The sequence below is a fragment of the Doryrhamphus excisus genome, linkage group LG5 (assembly GCF_037039965.1).
Source record: "Doryrhamphus excisus strain RoL-2023G ecotype Guam linkage group LG5, RoL_Dexc_Guam_v1.1, whole genome shotgun sequence".
NCBI lineage: Eukaryota > Metazoa > Chordata > Actinopteri > Syngnathiformes > Syngnathidae > Doryrhamphus > Doryrhamphus excisus.
Genome location: NC_136361.1, coordinates 22884347 through 22904139, shown reverse-complemented (window position 1 = coordinate 22904139; position 19793 = coordinate 22884347). Strand labels below are relative to the sequence as shown.

The 19793-nt window shown below is 42.4% G+C and overlaps 2 protein-coding genes across 3 annotated transcripts; both read left to right on the top strand.

The window, feature by feature from the left end:
- The first annotated feature begins 1757 nt into the window (after positions 1–1757).
- On the top strand, positions 1758–8932 carry klhl38b (kelch-like family member 38b). 2 transcript variants are annotated; one of them, XM_058053293.2, is made up of 6 exons: positions 1758–1774; positions 2727–2878; positions 5425–6639; positions 6707–6848; positions 6928–7033; positions 8315–8932. In XM_058053293.2, exons 3-6 carry the CDS (start codon positions 5426–5428, stop codon positions 8602–8604), a joined length of 1752 nt encoding a protein of 583 aa, XP_057909276.2. In that variant the 5' UTR covers positions 1758–1774; positions 2727–2878; position 5425; the 3' UTR covers positions 8605–8932. The 2 variants fall into 2 exon arrangements, with proteins under 2 accessions (XP_057909276.2, XP_057909275.2); XM_058053292.2 differs by lacking the exon at positions 1758–1774 and having other exon boundaries at positions 2526–2878.
- Positions 8933–13945: 5013 nt separating this feature from the next.
- Positions 13946–19783, top strand: fbxo32 (F-box protein 32). The gene is made up of 9 exons (XM_058053947.2): positions 13946–14154; positions 14484–14602; positions 14913–14962; positions 15056–15148; positions 16450–16543; positions 17190–17374; positions 17464–17646; positions 18606–18749; positions 18840–19783. The coding sequence occupies exons 1-9, from the start codon at positions 14042–14044 to the stop codon at positions 18927–18929; spliced, it is 1071 nt and encodes a 356-aa protein (XP_057909930.2). The 5' UTR covers positions 13946–14041; the 3' UTR covers positions 18930–19783.
- The last annotated feature ends 10 nt before the right edge of the window (positions 19784–19793 follow it).

Below are 19793 nucleotides of genomic sequence, written 5' to 3'. Positions count from 1 at the left end.
CCTCACTTGTTGATCCAACATGGATGTCTTTCCATCAGAGCCACATTAAAACGCTAAGTGTTGGCCTGGCGCCCGTGGCTTTGTGCCTGCGGCCAGTACCTCTTTTCCACCACAGGGGTACGTACATGACTCCCACTGTCTGTGTCCGCTGTTAGTGTGTGCACCAAAAGGCCTCCACACATCTATAAAGCACGAGTGCTGCATGTGTCTGATATCTTCATTGGCTAATTTACTCTATTCAACTCAATCCCAAGCATCACCTTTACACCAATATTATTACCCAATATACAGTTGTATATATATAAGACATTTAAGACAGAAATATAAGTCTCGTGTGGGGTAGTGGAATGACAGGCGACCGTTTGAGTCGCTAAGCCGCAACCGTAGTCTTTTTATTAGGGATTTTAATTTGGGAATTGTGAATTTATTATGTGATGCACTAAATTGTAATCTGATGCATATTCAAATGAAATAAAACCATTATTGTGGCTATTGTGAGACAATTCAAACCTGCCACTGACCCCTAGTGACCAGTGTGGAATACAACCGTATTTTCCGGACTATAAGTCGCACTGTTTTTTATAGGTTGGCTGTTCTAGCTATTTATAAATGAAAAATGTTTATGTTACATAAACACTGGACACCTTTAATAAGAATAAGCATTGTGTTAGCATATCTTACACCTATTCAGCCTGTTCTCTATTCTTTTATTGTTAGAACTTGCCTTCCAAGAGGATGTAATGTCTGTTTTCGTCAAGTAATTAAAATAAATTACCAGCAAAAAATTCAACTTATACTCCAGTGTGACTTATGTATGTTTTTTTCGACATAATTATGCATTTTTGGCCTTGTGCGACTTATACTCCGGAGTAACTTATAGTCCAGAAAATGCGGTACAAATCATTCACGGTGTCCGTGAATGCATCTTTTGAATGCCTTATATTTGTATTGAGTTCATTTACACTTAAAAATGCTTAATTTAGTCAACAGAAATGTGTAAACTTTGCTTCTATATACATATTTAATAGTAATAGTATAGTAATTCAAATATTTTTGAAGAACAACAATAGGGTGAAGCCTCAAAATTAAAGTGACAAAGGACCACTGTAGTCCCGTTATTACTTTTGGTTGTGCCCCCACAAAAGACCCCCCCGATTTAAAATACTATTGTCATATTAATGATGATTAATGCAGGCACCAGCATTGTTCAAGTGTGAATAAAAACCTTTACAGACCAGCCGTGACAAATAAAGACCCCCCCTGCCTTTCACACACCTCCAACAGTGCTGTGTGACCCCCCCCAGGGGGGTCTCCCCACTCCTGAATGTATGCAATTATAAAATCAATGCTACTTTTTCAAAGTGGCAGTTATTTTGAAAGGTTAATAAAATGCTTTTTTATTTATTTTATTGGTTGAGCAGAAAACACAAAATATGTTGTTTTTTTTGGGGAAACTTATTTTCTTCTTCTGGTGTGATAGATTAAGAGTAATGACAGCGGTTGTGACGCAATAACAAATTTTATTGTTTGACTTATTGACCCTTAGAGTTCCGTCAGGTCAGACTGGAGGTCATCTAAAGTGTCCATATTTGACCTTACACTGACACCTAGTGGATGACAATGGAGTTGTTCTGACAGGGATGCCATTTTTTCTTCAAACTTGTTTACTCCACTTGCACCAATCATATACAAAATATAATGGCAGCTCATTCTGACACCATGTATGATATTTAGTGAACTGCAAGGATACATTTTGTGCTGATGCAGTGTGACGGTAAGTGTTGGCAACAAAAAGAGTCACCAAAGGCCTGGGGGGCTCTGACCGACTCTGTTGGAAGTAAGACTCGTCAGACTTAGTCAACAAACTAAGTCAAGCGTAGGATTGGTGGTCGGACATGAGGAGAAGACATTTAAAGAGACGTGACAGAGTGACAAAATAGTACAAATCACATTTATTTCGCTCAGTTCATACTATTTTTTTTCATTGTTTTCCTGTTGTTGTGTAATCCCTTTATTGTCCACTAGATGGTGCTGTGTCCTTTCTTAAGCCCATGCTTTATTGCGTGACCTCACTGTGCAAAAATCCATGTTATGTTCACTTCACCTTGAAGAAAGTGGCTTTTGATGTTTTGTTGAAGCTCAGAGACTTCCATGTTTCACTTTTTAACACAGCAGGTCCAAACTGTCACCATTTGAGAGGATTTGGAATGAGAAAACCTGCAATTAGGGTCAAAGAGGGAAATATCTTTCCTCCAAGATGATGTGATGAGTGAAAAAAGGAATATTATTATTAGTTTTCAGTAACATCCAACATAAGGTCTGATCTTTAAGGGATGTAATTAAGTTAGTTTGGAGTGAACTCAACAAACACAGATGAACACTTCAATTACAGATGATTACACCTACTCCTGTCCAACAAATCCACTTTTGTTGCCAATGTAAACCTTTTAAATGTTTTTAAATGACTTATGTGAGATGAGTAGTCAAGGCCAGTACAGAGCGTTCCTTTTCCAAGGATGCAGGCCTCTGTGTTTGTGTTCAAGCAGCACAAAGACGTCAACAACATGAGTGTTATGGATAATTCCTGCCACAGCCATGAAACAGATGATGATGATGATGCAGTGATGGAGTCTGGTGGATACTGAGAACGCTCACCCGCATGTCACATGTGGGTTTGTGGTGGTGTTGCCAAACAGGCACTATTTTTAGTGTCGGAATGTACACAGAGGCCTCGTGGAAAGAGATCATAACAAGCAGCACGCTTGAGAAAGAGTCACACAGCAGCAGCAACATCGGAGAAAAGAAGGAGAAAGTACAAGAAAATGTCAAGATATCATTTTTTCTGCTGAGAGTTCAGAACCTAATCAGACAGAAGAAGGTAAGCTGCTGCTAACGGCATGGGGGGGTCTTGGACTAATTTCCAACAGGCTTGTCATATGGACATGTCATACATGATGAAAAAACCTTGTATGTCAACTCGCCATTTATCTCTGCTGCACACATGGAATACGATCCACCACAAGCTTATGCAACATACACTGTTACAACATTAATGACAACTTTTTACTGACATTCCTAATACTGCAGTACTGGTGCAATACTGCACCAATTTAGGAATATTAGAAACACTTCTGAATGGCGAACCTCACTTTTTCCACAATTCCAACCACCATAATAAACACATAGCTCCAATCAAGACGGATTATTAGTACTTTTGTACATGCATCATAATGGATGCAGGTCTTCTCATGTCTTTTATTATAGATTATGGACATGTACTTCATGTTGTGACTCTTGGAATATTTTCCATTCTGTTTTAGAGCTAGTAAAATGAAGTGCAATACTACTTTACAACCAGCGGAGGTGCTGTTTCCTTCATTCATTCATTCATTCATTTTCTACCACTTATCCTCAAGAGGGTCGCGGCAGTGCTGGAGCCTATCCCAGCTGTCCACACCCTGGCTGAGTGGTGGCCAGCCAATCACAGTGCACATATAGACAAACAACCATTCACACTAACATTCATACGTATGGACAATGTGGAGTGGCCAATTAACCTAGCATGTTTTTGGAATGTGGGAGGAAACCGGAGTAAGCGGAGAAAATCCACACATGCACGGGGAGAACCACCGAGGGTGGGATTGAACTCGTGGGGATGTCTGCGCGCTAACCACTTGACCACCGTGCAGCCTGTGCTGTTTCGTTTGCTATGTATTCAACTAAATTGCTGATAAGGAGATGATGTAAAATATTCCAACATATACAGCACACCGATTTGGAAAATACTATTTTGTATTTTCTGAAAATAGAATATAGAATAAAATATTTTTATTATATACATTATGCGGGGCTGCACGGCGGGCGAGTGGTTGGCGCGCAGACCTCACAGCTAGGAGACCCGGGTTCAATTCCACCCTCGGCCAGCTCTGTGTGGAGTTTGCATGTTTGCATGCGTTCCCACATTCCAAAAACATGCTAGGTTAATTGGCCACTCCAAATTGTCCATAGGTATGAATGTGAGTGTGAATGGTTGTTTGTCTATATGTGCCCTGTGATTGGCTGGCCACCAGTCCAGGGTGTACCCCGCCTCTCAACTGAAGACAGCTGGGATAGGCTCCAGCACTCCTCCCGCAACCCTCGTGAGGGTAAGCGGTCGAAAATGAATGAATATACATTATGCACGTGGACAATTGATGTCAACAATGAGTCTATAAATAGATTGTCCATTCCCCATCATGCCTGTTAATAAAGGGAGTGTATTAAAATGGTAGAAATTGCAGTTAAATGGATGGAACTGAAAAAGAAAGCAACATGAAACACACAACAGAGACCACATGACAATGCTATAAAAATAGCACAACATGTGACTGAATGCTCAGACAAGGAGTCATTGGTGCAAACGGCAGAGCTTTATGTCCGTGAGGCTGATATTTCAGGAATAATTCCAGGTGGATTATGATTGATATTGGAACAAATGTTGACTAAAATAATGAAGTCTGTATGGTAAAAGTTGGAGTAATTAGTTTTGGACAAAGGACGACTGTAGTCCCATTATTACTTTTGGTTATGCCCCCACAAAAGACCACAAAAGACCCCCGCCCCCAATTTAAAATACTATTGTCTTTAAAAAAAAAAACAAAAACAAATCAGCATATGCAAGTGAAAAAATAAAAATAAAAATAAAAATAAAAATAAAAATAAAAATAAAAATAAAAATAAAAATAAAAATAAAAATAAAAATAAAAATAAAAATAAAAATAAAAATAAAAATAAAAATAAAAATAAAAATAAAAATAAAAATAAAAATAAAATAAAATAAAATAAAATAATGAAAATGAAAATGAAAATGAAAATGAAAATGAAAATGAAAATGAAAATGAAAATGAAAATGAAAATGAAAATAAAATAAAATAAAATAAAATAAAATAAAATAAAATAAAATAAAATAAAATAAAATAAAATAACATAAAATACTATTGTCATGTTAATGATTTATTTATACAAACCACTGCATGGGTTGCAGGCACCAGCATTGTTCAAGTGTGAATAAAAACACTAACAGACCAGCCGTGACGAATCAAGACCCCCCTGCTTTTCACACACCTCCAACACCGCTCTGTGACCCCCAGGGGGGTCTTCCCACTCCTGAATGTGTGCAATTATAAAATCAATGGTACTTTTTCAAAGTGGCTGCGCCAGAAGACTCCAGAGGAAGCACTGCGCCTTTTCAAAACACGCTAAGCTAACTTCAGTTATTTTGAAAGGTAAATAAAATGCTTTTTATTTTATTGGTTGAGCAGAAAACACAAAATATGGTTTTTTTTGGGAAACTTATTGACAGTAGATGCAATAACAAATGTTCTTGTTTGACTTATTGACCCTTAGAAAAACATCAACATCAGCTGAATTGGTTTGTCTCTCCAGGATGGAGCGAGCGGACGTGTTCCTCTTCCAAGACAAGGAGCAGTCATCCAACCTGCTCCTCCAGCTGAACAACCTGAGACAGGAGAAGCTTCTGACAGATGTTCTACTCTGCTCCGAAAACACCGAGATCCCCTGCCATCGCAACGTCCTGGTCTCCAGCAGCCCTTACTTCCGGGCGATGTTCTGCAACAACTTCATTGAGAGACAGCAGAACAGGATCAACCTGCAGGGAATCGCGTCGGGCGTCCTGAGTGGCATCATCGACTACGTCTACACCGGGTTGGCTAATATCAGCGTGGATAACGTGCTGCCTCTCATGCAAGCGGCTTCCATGCTGCAGTACGGTCGTCTTTTTGAGGCCTGCTCCAGTTTCCTTCAGGAACGTCTGAGCCCTGAGAACTGCTTGAGCATGTTAAGGCTCTCTGAGATCCTGAACTGCGACACTTTGAGACTCAAAGCGAAGGAGATGGCCATGAAGAGCTTCTCCCATGTGTCCGTTTCGGAGGATCTGCGTGAGCTGTCTTTGTCGGAGATCATGGGCTACCTGGAGGATGACAGCCTTTGTGCTGAGGAGGAGCAAGTCTTTGAGACTCTTGTGGCTTGGATCCACTTTGATCCTTTATCCAGACGCGGCGCCATCGGCGACCTTTTCAAGAAAGTGCGCCTTCGCTACATCCATCCCACTTATTTATTCCAATTCATTGCTAACGACCCGCTGGTCCAGTCCTCCGCGCTCTGCGTTGAGCTCATCGAATGGGTGCGGCGCCTCATGTTTTGTGTCAGCACCAAATATTTGGACGACTCCACGTGTGATTTCAATCCTCTTTGGGTGGCACCCAGACGCTGTACCTATCACGACACCCTCGTTGTAGTCGGAGGGAGGAAGAACAACGAGCAGACCTCAAGAGAAGCTTTGGTTCTGCATGAGAAGAGCCAGAAGTGGCAGCATCTGTCCAAGGTCCCCATCCGACTCTACAAAGCGTCCTACGTGGCCCTCCACGGCGTGGTCTACGTTCTTGGCGGCCTGAGGACTAACACCAAATACGGCCAAGTCAGCACAAGCGTCTACACCCTCTCACTCAAGACCAACGAGTGGCGTGCGGCCGAGCCCATGCTGGAGCCACGTTTCGCCCACCAGAGTGTCTCCTACCTCCATTTCATCTTCGTTCTCGGGGGGCTCGGGTCTCATAGACGACTGACAGACGGCGTGGAAAGGTGACACGAGACGGGAAAAGATGCAAAGGAGCTGTATGTCCAGCATCTCTCTTTGCCATGTTCTCAGATACAACAGCATGTTCAACCAGTGGGAGTCCGTGGCCCCCATGCCCGAGGCCGTGCTGCACCCTGCGGTGGCCGCCACCAACCAGAGGATCTACGTGTTCGGTGGGGAAGACGCCATGCAGAACCCGGTCCGAATCATTCAGGTTAATCACCGTTAGCATGGAGCTGTAAATGTTTCTTGTGTAAGGGTCTTATTCATTTGGGTCTACTGGATCTCTGCAGGTGTACCACATCACCAGGAACATGTGGTGCAAGATGGAGAACAGAACAGTGAAGAACGTGTCTGCTCCAGCTGTTGTGATGGATGACAAAATCTACGTTATTGGAGGTACTGGCAGTTACATAACGTCACATTTGGTAGCCATTTTTGTCTCTTTTGCTATTTTCCTGAGGGTATCTGTTATAACATCATATGCAAATAATATGTAAATTAGCTATTAGGTCAGCCAATAGCTACTTTTCTTACAGAGGAGTTGGCAACACTGAGGGACATAACAGACAGCCGCCGCTAACATAGCAAGCTACCGAGCTAACTAGTTAGCCTTTTCATTCATTCATTTTCTACCGTTTATCCTCACAAGGGTTGTGGGGGTGCTAGAGCCTACCCCAGCTGTTTTGCGGCTAGAGTCAGGGTACACCCTGGACTGGTCTAGTTAGCCTTTTCATTCATTCATTCATTTTCTACCGATTTTTCCTCACGAGGGTCGTGGGGGTGCTGGAGCCTATCCCAGCTGTCTTGGGGCGAGAGGCGGGGTACACCCTGGACTGGTCTAGTTAGCCTTTTCATTCATTCATTCATTCATTCATTCATTTTCTACCGCTTTTCCCTCATGAGGGTCGTGGGGGTGCTGGAGCCTATCCCAGCTGTCTTGGGGCGAAAGGCGGGGTACACCCTGGACTGGTCTAGTTAGCCTTTTCATTCATTCATTCATTCATTCATTCATTCATTCATTCATTTTCTACCGCTTTTCCCTCATGAGGGTCGCGGGGGTGCTGGAGCCTATCCCAGCTGTCTTTGGGGCCAGAATCAGGGTACACCCTGGACTAGTCTAGTTAGCCTTTTCATTCATTCATTCATTCCTTTTCTACCGCTTTTCCCTCATGAGGGTCGCGGGGGTGCTGGAGCCTATCCCAGCTGTCTTTGGGGCCAGAATCAGGGTACACCCTGGACTGGTCTAGTTAGCCTTTTCAATTTACTTATTCTAAACTTAAGAAAGTGTTTCCGACAGAGTGGGAAATAAGCACAAACAAGCCAAAAATTTACCACTTCCACACGGAATGAGAGGAGAACGTTTTTTTTTTTCACTCAATCTGAGCCATAGCATTCCAGCTCGGCTCTGCTAGCTCAGTATCCATTCTCCATGCAGCGTAAAACATAATGTGATGTAATGTCGTGTCTCATAACATTTCTGTTGCCTAGTAACCAGACATCAATATTTTTGGACTAATAGTAGGCCATAGTCAACCACAAAACAGTGATTATAGCGTGAATGTGGTCAGCATTGAGAAGCTCCAATTGGTGTGTGACGTACTGGATAACTAAGGGTTCAAATATGCGGGGGGCATTTTGGATCCCAACCTCCCTGACAAGCATGTCTCCCGCATCCAGGATACACCAGGCGAATGATTGCATACGACGCCAAGGCCAACCGTTTCATCAAGTGCACCAGTCTGAAGGAGCGGAGGATGCACCATTCTGCTACGGTTCTCAACAACAAAGTGTACATCACCGGAGGACGCTACATCAACGGCCATGACGTCATTGAGGACTCAGACAGTTTGGAGTGTTACGACCCAAAGACAGACACTTGGACGTCCGAGGGGACGCTGCCATATAAACTCTTTGACCATGGCTCTCTGACTCTGACCTGTGTCTCACAAACGTGGGATCAATCGTAGCTGAGGGTAATTCATAATGGCTGCCATTTATTGGGATGTGGAAGGGTGATGGAAGGGAAGGAGAACCTGCAAGGTTCAACCCACTCGCACAGGGAGAACATGCAAATTAACCACTTAAAGTGGTGTACACATACAAGCAACATTAGCTGTATTTTTTTAAGTTACATTTCTGATATGGAAGAGATAATCAACTTGTAAATGTATATTTTTTTTTATCCGAGTCAACATTGATGTTCTCCAATGTTTTAACATTTGCAATAAAAGTGTCTGTTGTAATTCTTAGTTTCAGCTCTACAACCCTTATTGAATTGTAAATTATAAAATGTACAGGTACCTCCAGCCAATGAATGATAATATATAGTAAGATGATGGATTTTTATTTTATTTTATTTTATTTTATTTTATTTTATTTTATTTTATTTTATTTTATTTTATTTTATTTTATTTTATTTTATTTTATTTTTATATTTTAAAAACATTTTTAAATGTCCCTGTGTGAAAAAGAGATTGATTAAAACATAATTTCAGTGATATTGAGATCTACCAGTCTTGAAGCCATTTCTGTAGCTTTTAGACTTCAGTGAACCACAAATGGACCAGTGGTGAACCTTCCAGGAGCGCACTGACGTCCCATCCAAGACTTATGACTCCACCATAAGAAAAACACTGGACTGAAACAGCGTGCATGGCAGACTTATGAGACGAAAACCACATTAAGGCTTGTCACAATTATGCCAGAAAACATCTTGATGATCTCCTAGACCTTTGTGAAAATACTCAGTGGTTTGATGAGACAAAAGTTGAACTTGGTGGAAAATGTGTTTTCCATTAGAACTTGAAAAGTAACGCTTCATTTCAGACACAGAACATCATACCAACAGTAAAATATGGTGGTGGTAGTGTGGTGGTCTGATGCTGTTTTGCTGCTTCGGGATCTGAATTGAGAGTATCTGGGGATCCTCTGTATGGTGCTGAATAAAATTATTTGTATTTTTCTTGTAGGCCTACAATATTTCTACTTCATGAATAAAATAACTTCACTAATAATTTCCACTGATGTATTTATGTGTGTGTTTATGTAGGAAGATGTTGTCCAAGTAGAACATGAATCCAACATGTGTCAACATGTGTGATGCTGCTCACACGGAACCTTTATTTAGCCCAGACAGGTCCTTGGCATCGTCCACAGGAGCAACACAAGATTGTGCGGTAAAAAAATGTATCATTTTACAAAGAACGGCCTTAAATCATCTCCAGCGCTGAAATTCATCTGCTCCTTCATGGAACCTTCAGAGCTCGGGTTTGATTGAGACATCAAATGCTTGATATTTGATTTCTTAGCACGTGGATGGGAAAATAGGAGGAATGTATCCAAGTGTAATTTAGCTGTAGTAATAATTTCATTATCTATTCAGAGAGCAATCCATTATATTGAATTTTAGGATCATTTAATGAAATCTCAGCAATGGAGTGTCTCATGTTTTATAAACACTAAAGTTATTTTGCAAAGTCAGCATTATCTAACCAGATGACTCACGGTCCATCTATGACATTTGGGAGGCCGTGTCAGCTGTTAGGTGAACGCAATGTGACCGGCATGAGAGGGAATTTCTGTGAAAGTCATGGGGCCAGATGGTACGGTCGAAGGGACGGTGGGAGGTGGGTGGTGGGTGGTGGGGGTGTGGGTGTTGGAAAACTATACGTAGGTGAGCTGATGTTATTTCCAGCCACAAACAAGAAGGCGACTGCTACCCCACGTGAGTCAAGCGGGCAGGCAGATGTGAGCGAGGGGCCAGAGAGCGGACCCGGGGAGGAGGGGGGTCACAAGAGAAAATGTGAGCGAGTGATGAAACCCATCCGGGAGCAGCAGCGACAGGTGCGGATGTGTGTGTCGGTGATTCAGGCTCGAGGAGGGTCGAGCCAGATGGAGCAGCTGTCTGGTCTGCCCACAACACCACAACAAAAACAAAGATGATGGACAGAATTAGAGGGGGGGGGTGAAGTAAGAATGCTGTCAAGCAACATCCACCCAAGCTACAGCCAACTAAAACACCCTGGATCATCAGATTTGCGTTTGTGAGCGACTTCCTGGTATAGCGGCCATGTTGTAGCCTGGTTTGTTATTGAGGCCACATTTTGCAACATCATGCATCCATTTTCTGTACCACTTGTTGTTTGGGGGCTGCACAGTGGTCGTGTGGTTAGCACGCCAGGAGACCCAGGTTCAATTCCACCCTCGGACATCTCTGTGCATGTTCTCCCCGTGCGTGTGGCGTTCAAACCACCCTCTGGTGTTGGAATTGTTGCTGTCCAGCACTTTTTTTATACACAGAAGTGGAAAGAGTACTAAAATATTGTACTTTTTCACCAATGCACCAATTTGCTGTGTGAAAGAGGCAACTATAACTCACTTCTCCTGCTGCTACATGTGACTGTACATAAGATGTCACCAACCCAGGGCTGGAGGATCCCATGGGACCAAATGAAGGCTGGTAAGGATCCCAAGTGCAGTCCAATAACCATCAAACAGAATCGGCCAAAGGAAGGTTTTCAGAAGACGAAGGCCTTGTTTCCTTCAATTCCATAAATGACATATTGAAAAATGTTTATTTTGTTTCCTTTTTTGTATGCTGAAGCTTAAATCCCTTTAAAATCCAACAATGCAAAATGTAACCGGTCTTAAAATTATGATAATTTGCGTATGGAATGGAATGGCCTTTATTGTCATTACACAAGATGTACAACGACATTGGAGAGCTTCTCCTTTCAGTGCAATATTTAAGTAAAAAAGTATACAAAAAAGTTAAAAAAAGACAGTTTAACAAGATATGTACAAGGATGAAGAGTCTTGAACCAGTCATGATGTGCTATATATATCACTATATTGACACTTACTATGGTACCCATTATGGCATTGTATGGTCATATCACCGAGTACTTTAATTAAAAAAAATTAAATTAAAAAAAAAAAAAAATCAAACTGTATTATGGAAAGCAGGAAGTGAACAAATGTAACAGTTACTGATTGTAAAAGTACCAGATGGAGGGGTAGGATTTAATAAGCTTTGCTTCTTCCTACTCCTTTTGGACATGTGGAACTGTGAACTGATTATGGGATGCACTCAATTGTAATCTGATGCATGTTCAAATGAAATAAAACCATTACCATTACCATATCCAAGATATACACATAATATTGCATATTGTATATATTTTTTTTAGTGCAAATGAGGAATGTGTTTTAGTGCAAATAATGAATGTTGTATACAGATGAGTAAAAGTCACATATGAGTGTATCCTATTGAGTGTATTGAGTTGTTAAATAAATCTCAAATGCAACGCTATAATTTTTTCATATAAACCTTTTAAAGTGTCTCGTCTGTGCTTATTTACTCTCTGTCACCATCTGACTGAACACATGTTGGGGACTTTCTCTGCCATCTTGTCGTTTAGTCTTCTCTCCAAATAGAACTAATTGCACATCAGGGAATCGTTCACCCCCACAGTTCACACCATAGCACACATTCAGTCATGAAGCTCCGCTTTAGAAACACGACACAGTCTTGTTACACAGCTATTTGCTTTCAGGGCAGATTAATATGATAGAATAAATGAATGCATCGTCTTCGTGTGGCTGCGTGTGACGTTGAGTACAAGAACAAAGTATGTTGCATGTGTGTGACCTTTCACCGACATGGGGGTGCTGTATGAAAACCCCAAACATGATGCTGCAGATGCACCTGTTACTAAAGCAGCAGCCACATGGGATGGAAAATGAACAATTGAATGGTTTTCACACATATTCTGGCAAACTTTCCTGCACTGTGTCGTGTGTGGTATGAGAAGAAGGCGCAAAAAAAAACAAAATAAGCTGAGCATCCAGGAAGACGTATTGCAAACCATGTGCTGCAGGTAACACTTTACAATAAAGTACACAAAAGGATAGAAGTTCATAACAAACACGCCTACCTACCCCTAAACTCTACTCATTAGTTCCTCAGTAACTACTGTATTTTTGTGTACCTTATAGTAAAGTGAGACCCTGTTGCTGCTGCTGACATGTTTTGACAGATTGTACGCTGCTATGAATTATAGCCGCCATGAAACCACACTCCTTCATGCAGACGTGCTGTGTAGTACATGGAAGAAAACACTCATCGAATCCCGAGCACATGGACTCGCACACGCTACATGTTCCGTAGCGGCTCCCCTCAAAGTGGAACCTGTGGAAGTCAGGCAGGAGTTGGTGCTTTGGAATCCGTAGAAACACAATGGGATGAACTCCACCACCACTACTACACACAAACACTCACACACAATATATAAAAGGTAACTCAATACCCTGCCGAATCAGAAGGACAACTTGGATCTATTTATACTTCCAGGAGTGACTAAAGATCATGGGACTACACAGCCATGTTTCCTTTGAGCAAGGGTGAACATCTTGTTCTTCTTCTGTCCGTGTGCTACACCGTAGCAACGTGATGAATCAAACAATAATGCTCTGTTCAAACAATAATGAGAGATATTAAAAGCATATACTACATCTAAATCACCAAGATAATGCAGTAGCTTGCAGTAATCAGTATGAACCAGTATCGCCAATACTGATAGAGGACAATACGTTATACTTCAACTTTTACAATAAAACAGTAGTGCAAACAAAAATATTTGTATCAACATGCTTACAATTATTAACAATAATTATTAACAATATAAGAAAATGTAACAATAGCAACAAAATAATACATAATTCCCTTTTATTACATCATAAACAGTGAAAATTACCAAACAGTAGAAAAAACTACTGTTGCTGTCATTCAAAAGAGGTATATATATATATAAATTGGAGAGAAGTTAGTATCTACCTGATACTGATACCACCTTCGGTATCATTACCATCGATATTGGGATCGATCTGCACACTCCAAACAACAACTGTTTTGACTGTGTGACTCATATTTGCACCGCATTTGATCGAGGCAGGCATTTATTTAAAAAAATGGAAATTATTCATGGAATGGAAGTAAACCACGAGGTTTTTTTAAAGGTGAAACAGTTTCTGGTCACAGCCGAGGCTGTTACGTAATCGTCTCCTAAGCCGAGCAGGAATGAAAACAAAACGTTCTTGGTTGTTTCCGATTGTCATTTTGATCCTCTAACGTCGTGTATGAAATATGTGCGTGCGTGCCCAAGTGTGTGTCGTGACGTTTCCGTGTGTGTTTGTTTCCTCGTCGACATTTTGCAACGCTCAAGTAGATAAACAAAGCCACGTGCTGTTGGGGGGAAGTTTCCGAGGTGGGCGGGGCCAGCGTGCTTCCGGGAGCCTATAAGAAGCTGCGTACTGACAACAACACGAGACACTCGGTGGAGAAACACTCGTATTAACACTTCCGCGTTCGCTTTTCGTCAATTGCTCGAATTAGTCCAGCACAGGATGCCCTTCCTGGGACAAGATTGGAGGTCGCCGGGGCAAAGTTGGGTTAAAACCGAGGAAGGATGGAAGAAGACAGCGGTGGACGAAAAGAACAACAACGTCACGGTGGAGAGGTTAGTCATCAGTTTGAGCAAAATAAATGACGTCGAGTAGACGATGGGACTTTTGGATAAAAGCAGCCTGATGTATTTAAATATCTATCCCTATGATCTCATGTCCTTTTGTTGCAAATAACTATTAATAAAACCACAAATTAGCGGATTACGCCTGCTGAGTCACTTTTAAAACTGAACCCGAAGAGTCTCTCTTCAATCCAGACGTTTAGTCGTCTTTCAGACGTCCAACTTAGCAAAAAAAAATGTTTTAAAGTAGTAACTGGAGTATCTTGGTGTTTGCTGATTTCACCATAATGAAGTGAAATGTGGTCTTTGTGCTTTTAAAGCTTCTGCAAGGCGGAGCAGGAATGTTTCAACAAGGAGAACTTGCTGCTGTCCCTCAGCTATGACATGGCTGCAAAGAAGAGGAAAAAAGACCACATGAACAACAACACCAAGATTCCATGTGAGTCACCGCAAAGTGCGGCTCGGGGGCCGTTTCCTGTTCGCACTGTAAAATTGAACAAATGTGGAAAGTGCTGATCTTAAATATTTTGTCACCGATACTGTTTATAACGTCTTAGGCTGGTCTATATGAACCTCAAAATGGCCTTTTGGCTTTTTAGTGTGCAGACCACCCCGGACCTAATTAACGTCCGGTCTTATATTGGCAGGAGATGCTCCAAGCAAACTAATAATTATGTTTTTGATTCATTTGCCCTCATGTCCTGAGCTCTATTTCCAGCCACTAATATAAACATTGTACTTTCTCACAGATTTCCACCGGGAAAAGTGGATTTATGTTCATAAAGGAAGCACCAAGGAGGTAACACGTAACCTTCGCTCCCTTAGCATTTCTGTCTAATGTAAACACTGAGACGACTCCTTTTTAAATGGCTTGTTAATGAAAATCTTACAGCGCCATGGATATTGTACTCTGGGAGAGGCCTTCAACCGCTTGGACTTCTGCAGCGCCATCAAGGACACCCGGAGGTTCAATTACGTCGTCAGAGTGAGTCCTACTTCCTTGTTGAAGTGTTTTTGTTCTGGGTTAAAAGCGTGGAGGGGTGTGTAGGTTCTTATCAATGCTATGCAGACTGCAGGGACGATACCGACCCAGCCGGTGCATGTTTGTGTATCTGAGTCCTAGCAGGTCATGCTAACGGATCTGTATCCGACATGAAAATTGGAATATCGCAAGGAAAACTCTTCTGGTAAGGGCGTAGCGGGGGGGTTAAATGTGCAGTGAGATGAGACCACTCCTCAGGGTTAATGAAACCAGACCCGGTGCTTGTCAGGTGACCCACACACAAGCTACGTGTGATAATACTACACACTGTGTTCCTACCCCTACTTTGTTCTAGTCAGGAGGGTTCTACCGTCACCTCAATGAACATTTGTAGTATTACGCAACAATTCCAATGGATGCCTGCCACTTTTAAATCATTTATTTCTGCAAAGGAAAGACATTTCAGCCACCACAACAATAGCGTGTAACATGATCAAGTCGTCGGAACACGCCGTGCTCACGGTGGCTTCATTTCACCCGGGCTCACTTTCACTGATCAAGTTTGTTAAGAAGACGCTCGTGTGTCTTGTACGACGAGAGACACGTGCAGGTTACTTGAAGGTGTAACTTATGTAATGGCGAGCAGGCGTCTTAATACCGTCGGTGTTTGTGGAAAAATGTGAGTTGAGCGCCAAGCGATGAAGTGCGGTTTCATGAGCCACGAGGTCTAAAAGTAGATACGGAAAGGCACATTGTTCTGCCCGGCTGCTCTACAAAGCACGGAGCGGCTTGATGAGCTGCTAAAAGACAAAAGGGCACGGCTTTAGCTGGTTGGAATGCTGCTGGGAAAAACGTGAAAAGGAATCAGGAGCGAGAAGAGAAGCAGCTTGGCAGTGAGGAAGGTTTATGTTGTGACTTTATGATGTAAACATCAAAGATATTTGAAAAGAGGAACCATGACCATGCCAACCGGGTACCTACTGCTTGCCCAGTTTGCTAGCGAAGTGACATGAAAATAAATTCAGCAACATCACATGACAGAATCAGCTGACAGGCTATGAAAATCTTGTTTTCCGAAGTTTCTTGCCTTCATGGGCTGGCGGCCAAATGCTTCCCAGCAGCTTCTTCCCCATCACCGGGCTGGTGGACTGGAGCCAAATGATTGGGGATCATTCTCGTCAGGAGTGTTTGTGTGTGTTTTACTTCCAAGCCAACCTCAAGGAGGAACACGGAACATCTAGTCTCTCACTTGACAGGAAATTTATGTTTTTTTTTCTTCTTTTTTCTTTCTCTCTTTGCTCAAGCTCCTGGAGCTTATCGCCAAGTCGCAGCTCCCCTCCCTCAGCGGCGTGGCTCAGAAAAACTACATGAATATTCTGGAGAGAGTGGTGCAGAAAGGTGAGTTATTTACCAAGATGCTTCTTACCTGCTATACAAAAACAACAGCGCAAGAGGCCTGCAGGTCTTTGGATATTGTTGTGGGGTCTTTTGTGACCTCTTGGATGAGTCGTTTCTGCGCTTTTGCCATAATATGGATTGGCAAGCGACTCCTGGGAAGGCTCACCACCGTACCGTGTTTTGTCTATTTGTGGAGAATGGCTCTCACTGTGTTTTGCTGGAGTCCCAAAGCTTTAGAAATGGCTTCATTACCTTTTACACTGGGGGCCAATCACGTTTTCACATAAATAACAATGTGTCACCATTTAAGTGTGACAAACATGAAAAAACTAAAAAATGGGGAAGGTGGCAAACACTTTGACACGACGGCATGAACAAATAGCGTATTTTCTTTCGATCTGAGGACAGAATCGGCGAACAGCAGACGGTCACCAGATCCCTTAGCAAGGCACATAAACCAAATGCTGTCACTGCTAAACAGATCTGGATCTTGTTGAGCTGTTAGGAAACCTTCTGGCCAAACATCACAGGAGGCGACCCCCCCCCCCCCCCCATATACTGAATTCAATCAGGAGCTTCTCTGATGATTAAGAGATATTAACTTGTATGGCGTCTCTCATGGTTCTGTCCATGCGTCTGCCCGCAGTGCTTGATGACCAGCAGAATGTTCGTCCCATCAAGGAGCTCCTGCAGACGCTCTACGTGTCCCTCTGCAGTTTGGTTCAGGGCATGGGCAAGTCGGTGCTGGTGGGGAACATCAACATCTGGGTGCATCGCATGGAGAACATCCTGCAGTGGCAGCAGCAGCTAGACAACATCCAGATCAACAGAGTGAGACCAGATAACAGAAAGTGTCTGTTCGGTCCGTAGTGCCGCTCATAGGAAGTTCTCAAGTACGACCTTTTATGGATTTCTTGCAGCCAACATCAACAGGCATGACACTGACGGAGCTGCCTGCCAGCCTGCAGCTGAACATCATGCAGCGTCTGACAGACGGCAGGGATTTGGTCTGTCTGGGCCAGGTCTGTCCAGAACTGGGGGGACTGGCCGAGGACCGGCTGCTCTGGAGGAGACTCTGCCAGTACCACTTCACAGACAGACAGGCATGTGAAGAATATCCAGTCAGTCATTCGTGAAGATATCTTTTTGAGGTGTTGGGTTGCGGGGGGGGGGTGTTAGATGATGTCAATTGCATAATTGCTCATGAATGCTGAAAACTCTGGTCTAAAGCGGAGATTTTTAAAAACACAGACTGGTAAAACTCAGCTTTATGATTAATGCCGTAAGAAATGAACACAATGGCAGTTGTTGCTGGTGTACCCAGCATGCCTTGCAGGCACTTAAAAAAAACAATTATGTTGGTTTTTAACACTTTGGTAGTGGTTAGCGCACAGACCTCACAGCTCGGAGACCAGGGTTCAATTCCACCCTCGGCCATCTCTGTGTGGAGTTTGCATGTTCTCCCCGTGCACGCGTGGGTTTTCTCCGGGTACTCCGGTTTCCTCCCACATTCCCAAAACATGCTAGGTTAGCTTAGGTTGGCGACTCCAAATTTTCCATAGGTATGAATGTGAGTGTGAATGGTTGTTTGTCTATATGTGCCCTGTGATTGGCTGGCCACCAGTCCAGGGTGTACCTCGCCTTTCGCCCGATGACAGCTGGGATAGGCTCCAGCGACCCTCGTGAGGAAAAGCGGCAGAAAATGAATGAATGAATGGTAGTATACCCACATAGAATAGTATTTGGCTGTAGTGTTAACTTACTTTGAATGTATGGAAACATATAATAATATACTATACCAAAAACAAGGTCACTGATGTCCGAGCACTACGAGACTTGATACTGGGAAGTGTGAGGCTGCAGAGTGCGTGTGTACTGGCACACTTCTTACCTCACACCGTGCACACAAATAAGCACTTGATAAGCAAGTAAGCTCCTTGCTAAAAGTGGGTTACGCTGATTGTAGGCACAAAAAAAACCCCTCAATGGCATTTAAGTATTTAATGGGATTGGTGTGCAAGAATGAAAAATACAAGCGGCTTAATGTCTTCTTCCTCTTTAGATCCGAAAGCGCCTGATCGTGTCAGACAAAGGTCACCTTGAGTGGAAGAAGATGTACTTCAAGCTGAGTCGATGCTATCCTCACAGAGAACAATACAGCGACACTTTGCACTTCTGCTCACACTGTCACATCCTTTTCTGGAAGGTACAGACACACTTTTTATTTTTTTTTGAATGAAACTAATCTTAATAAAAAATGTCAAATATTGATCATTTCACATGTTTATGCCCACAGGACACAAATCATCCCTGCACCGCCAACAACCCAGAGAGCTGCACCATGGCCCTCTCCCCACAGGACTTTATCAACCTTTTCAAATTCTGATCCCCCCCACTTGAAGTGGGTGTACATAATGTACATACACATGTATAAAGTGTTTCCAGTTGAGATGGGACTCCATGGTGACCAGGCAGTGGGACAATTATGCAATTGAGATTATTGTTTGTTGCTGGTTGACTTTTATTAGGCTGTCGTTGGCGAGTGAAAAGAGAAGGAATGTTGGAAGAATACGCTTCTAATGCAAGATGGACGGAGGGGGGGGGGGTACACAAAGGGAAAAGTCAGTTTATTTGGGGGGAGTTTGAATTCCAGGCACATACTTGTGGAGTTTTGTTCCTCCAGTCAGTGTTTGCCTCAAAAACCTGATTATGGTTTATTTCAACATGGGAAGTCTGAGTTCATGTGGAATTATGATTTGCATTGTCTGAAGCGCAAACGTTGATAAGATTGTTTGGCCATGCTCATCTGAAGGCTTCAGTGTAGGGGATTTAAGCAGCTTGGTGTTGATGCATAATGTTTTCTATATACTTTTTTCACTTTTATAAAGATTTGGTACCTTTTTTTTAATGTGTTCATTTTCTGCTGTGGCTGCTATTTCAGTAGTTTTTGACTGACGATACTTTGTGTGCCTTATTGCAAACTTGAAACTGTATTTTTTTTTCCCAGGATCTTGAACATGAACACAATCGTGTGTATTATCGCATACCAAAGTTTAGTTTTTGTTTTTTTTTTTGTCTTCTAAAGCCTCATGCATGACAAAGCAGCACCCTGCTTGCATTTATGTTCACATTCTGGTAAAGTAGCTCAACTTGTTGGATGCTGAGACAGCGATGTACATGCTATGCAATGCCTTTTGTTAATGTTCTGTAATATGAATAAAATATTTACTTTGAGAATAACTTGTATGGC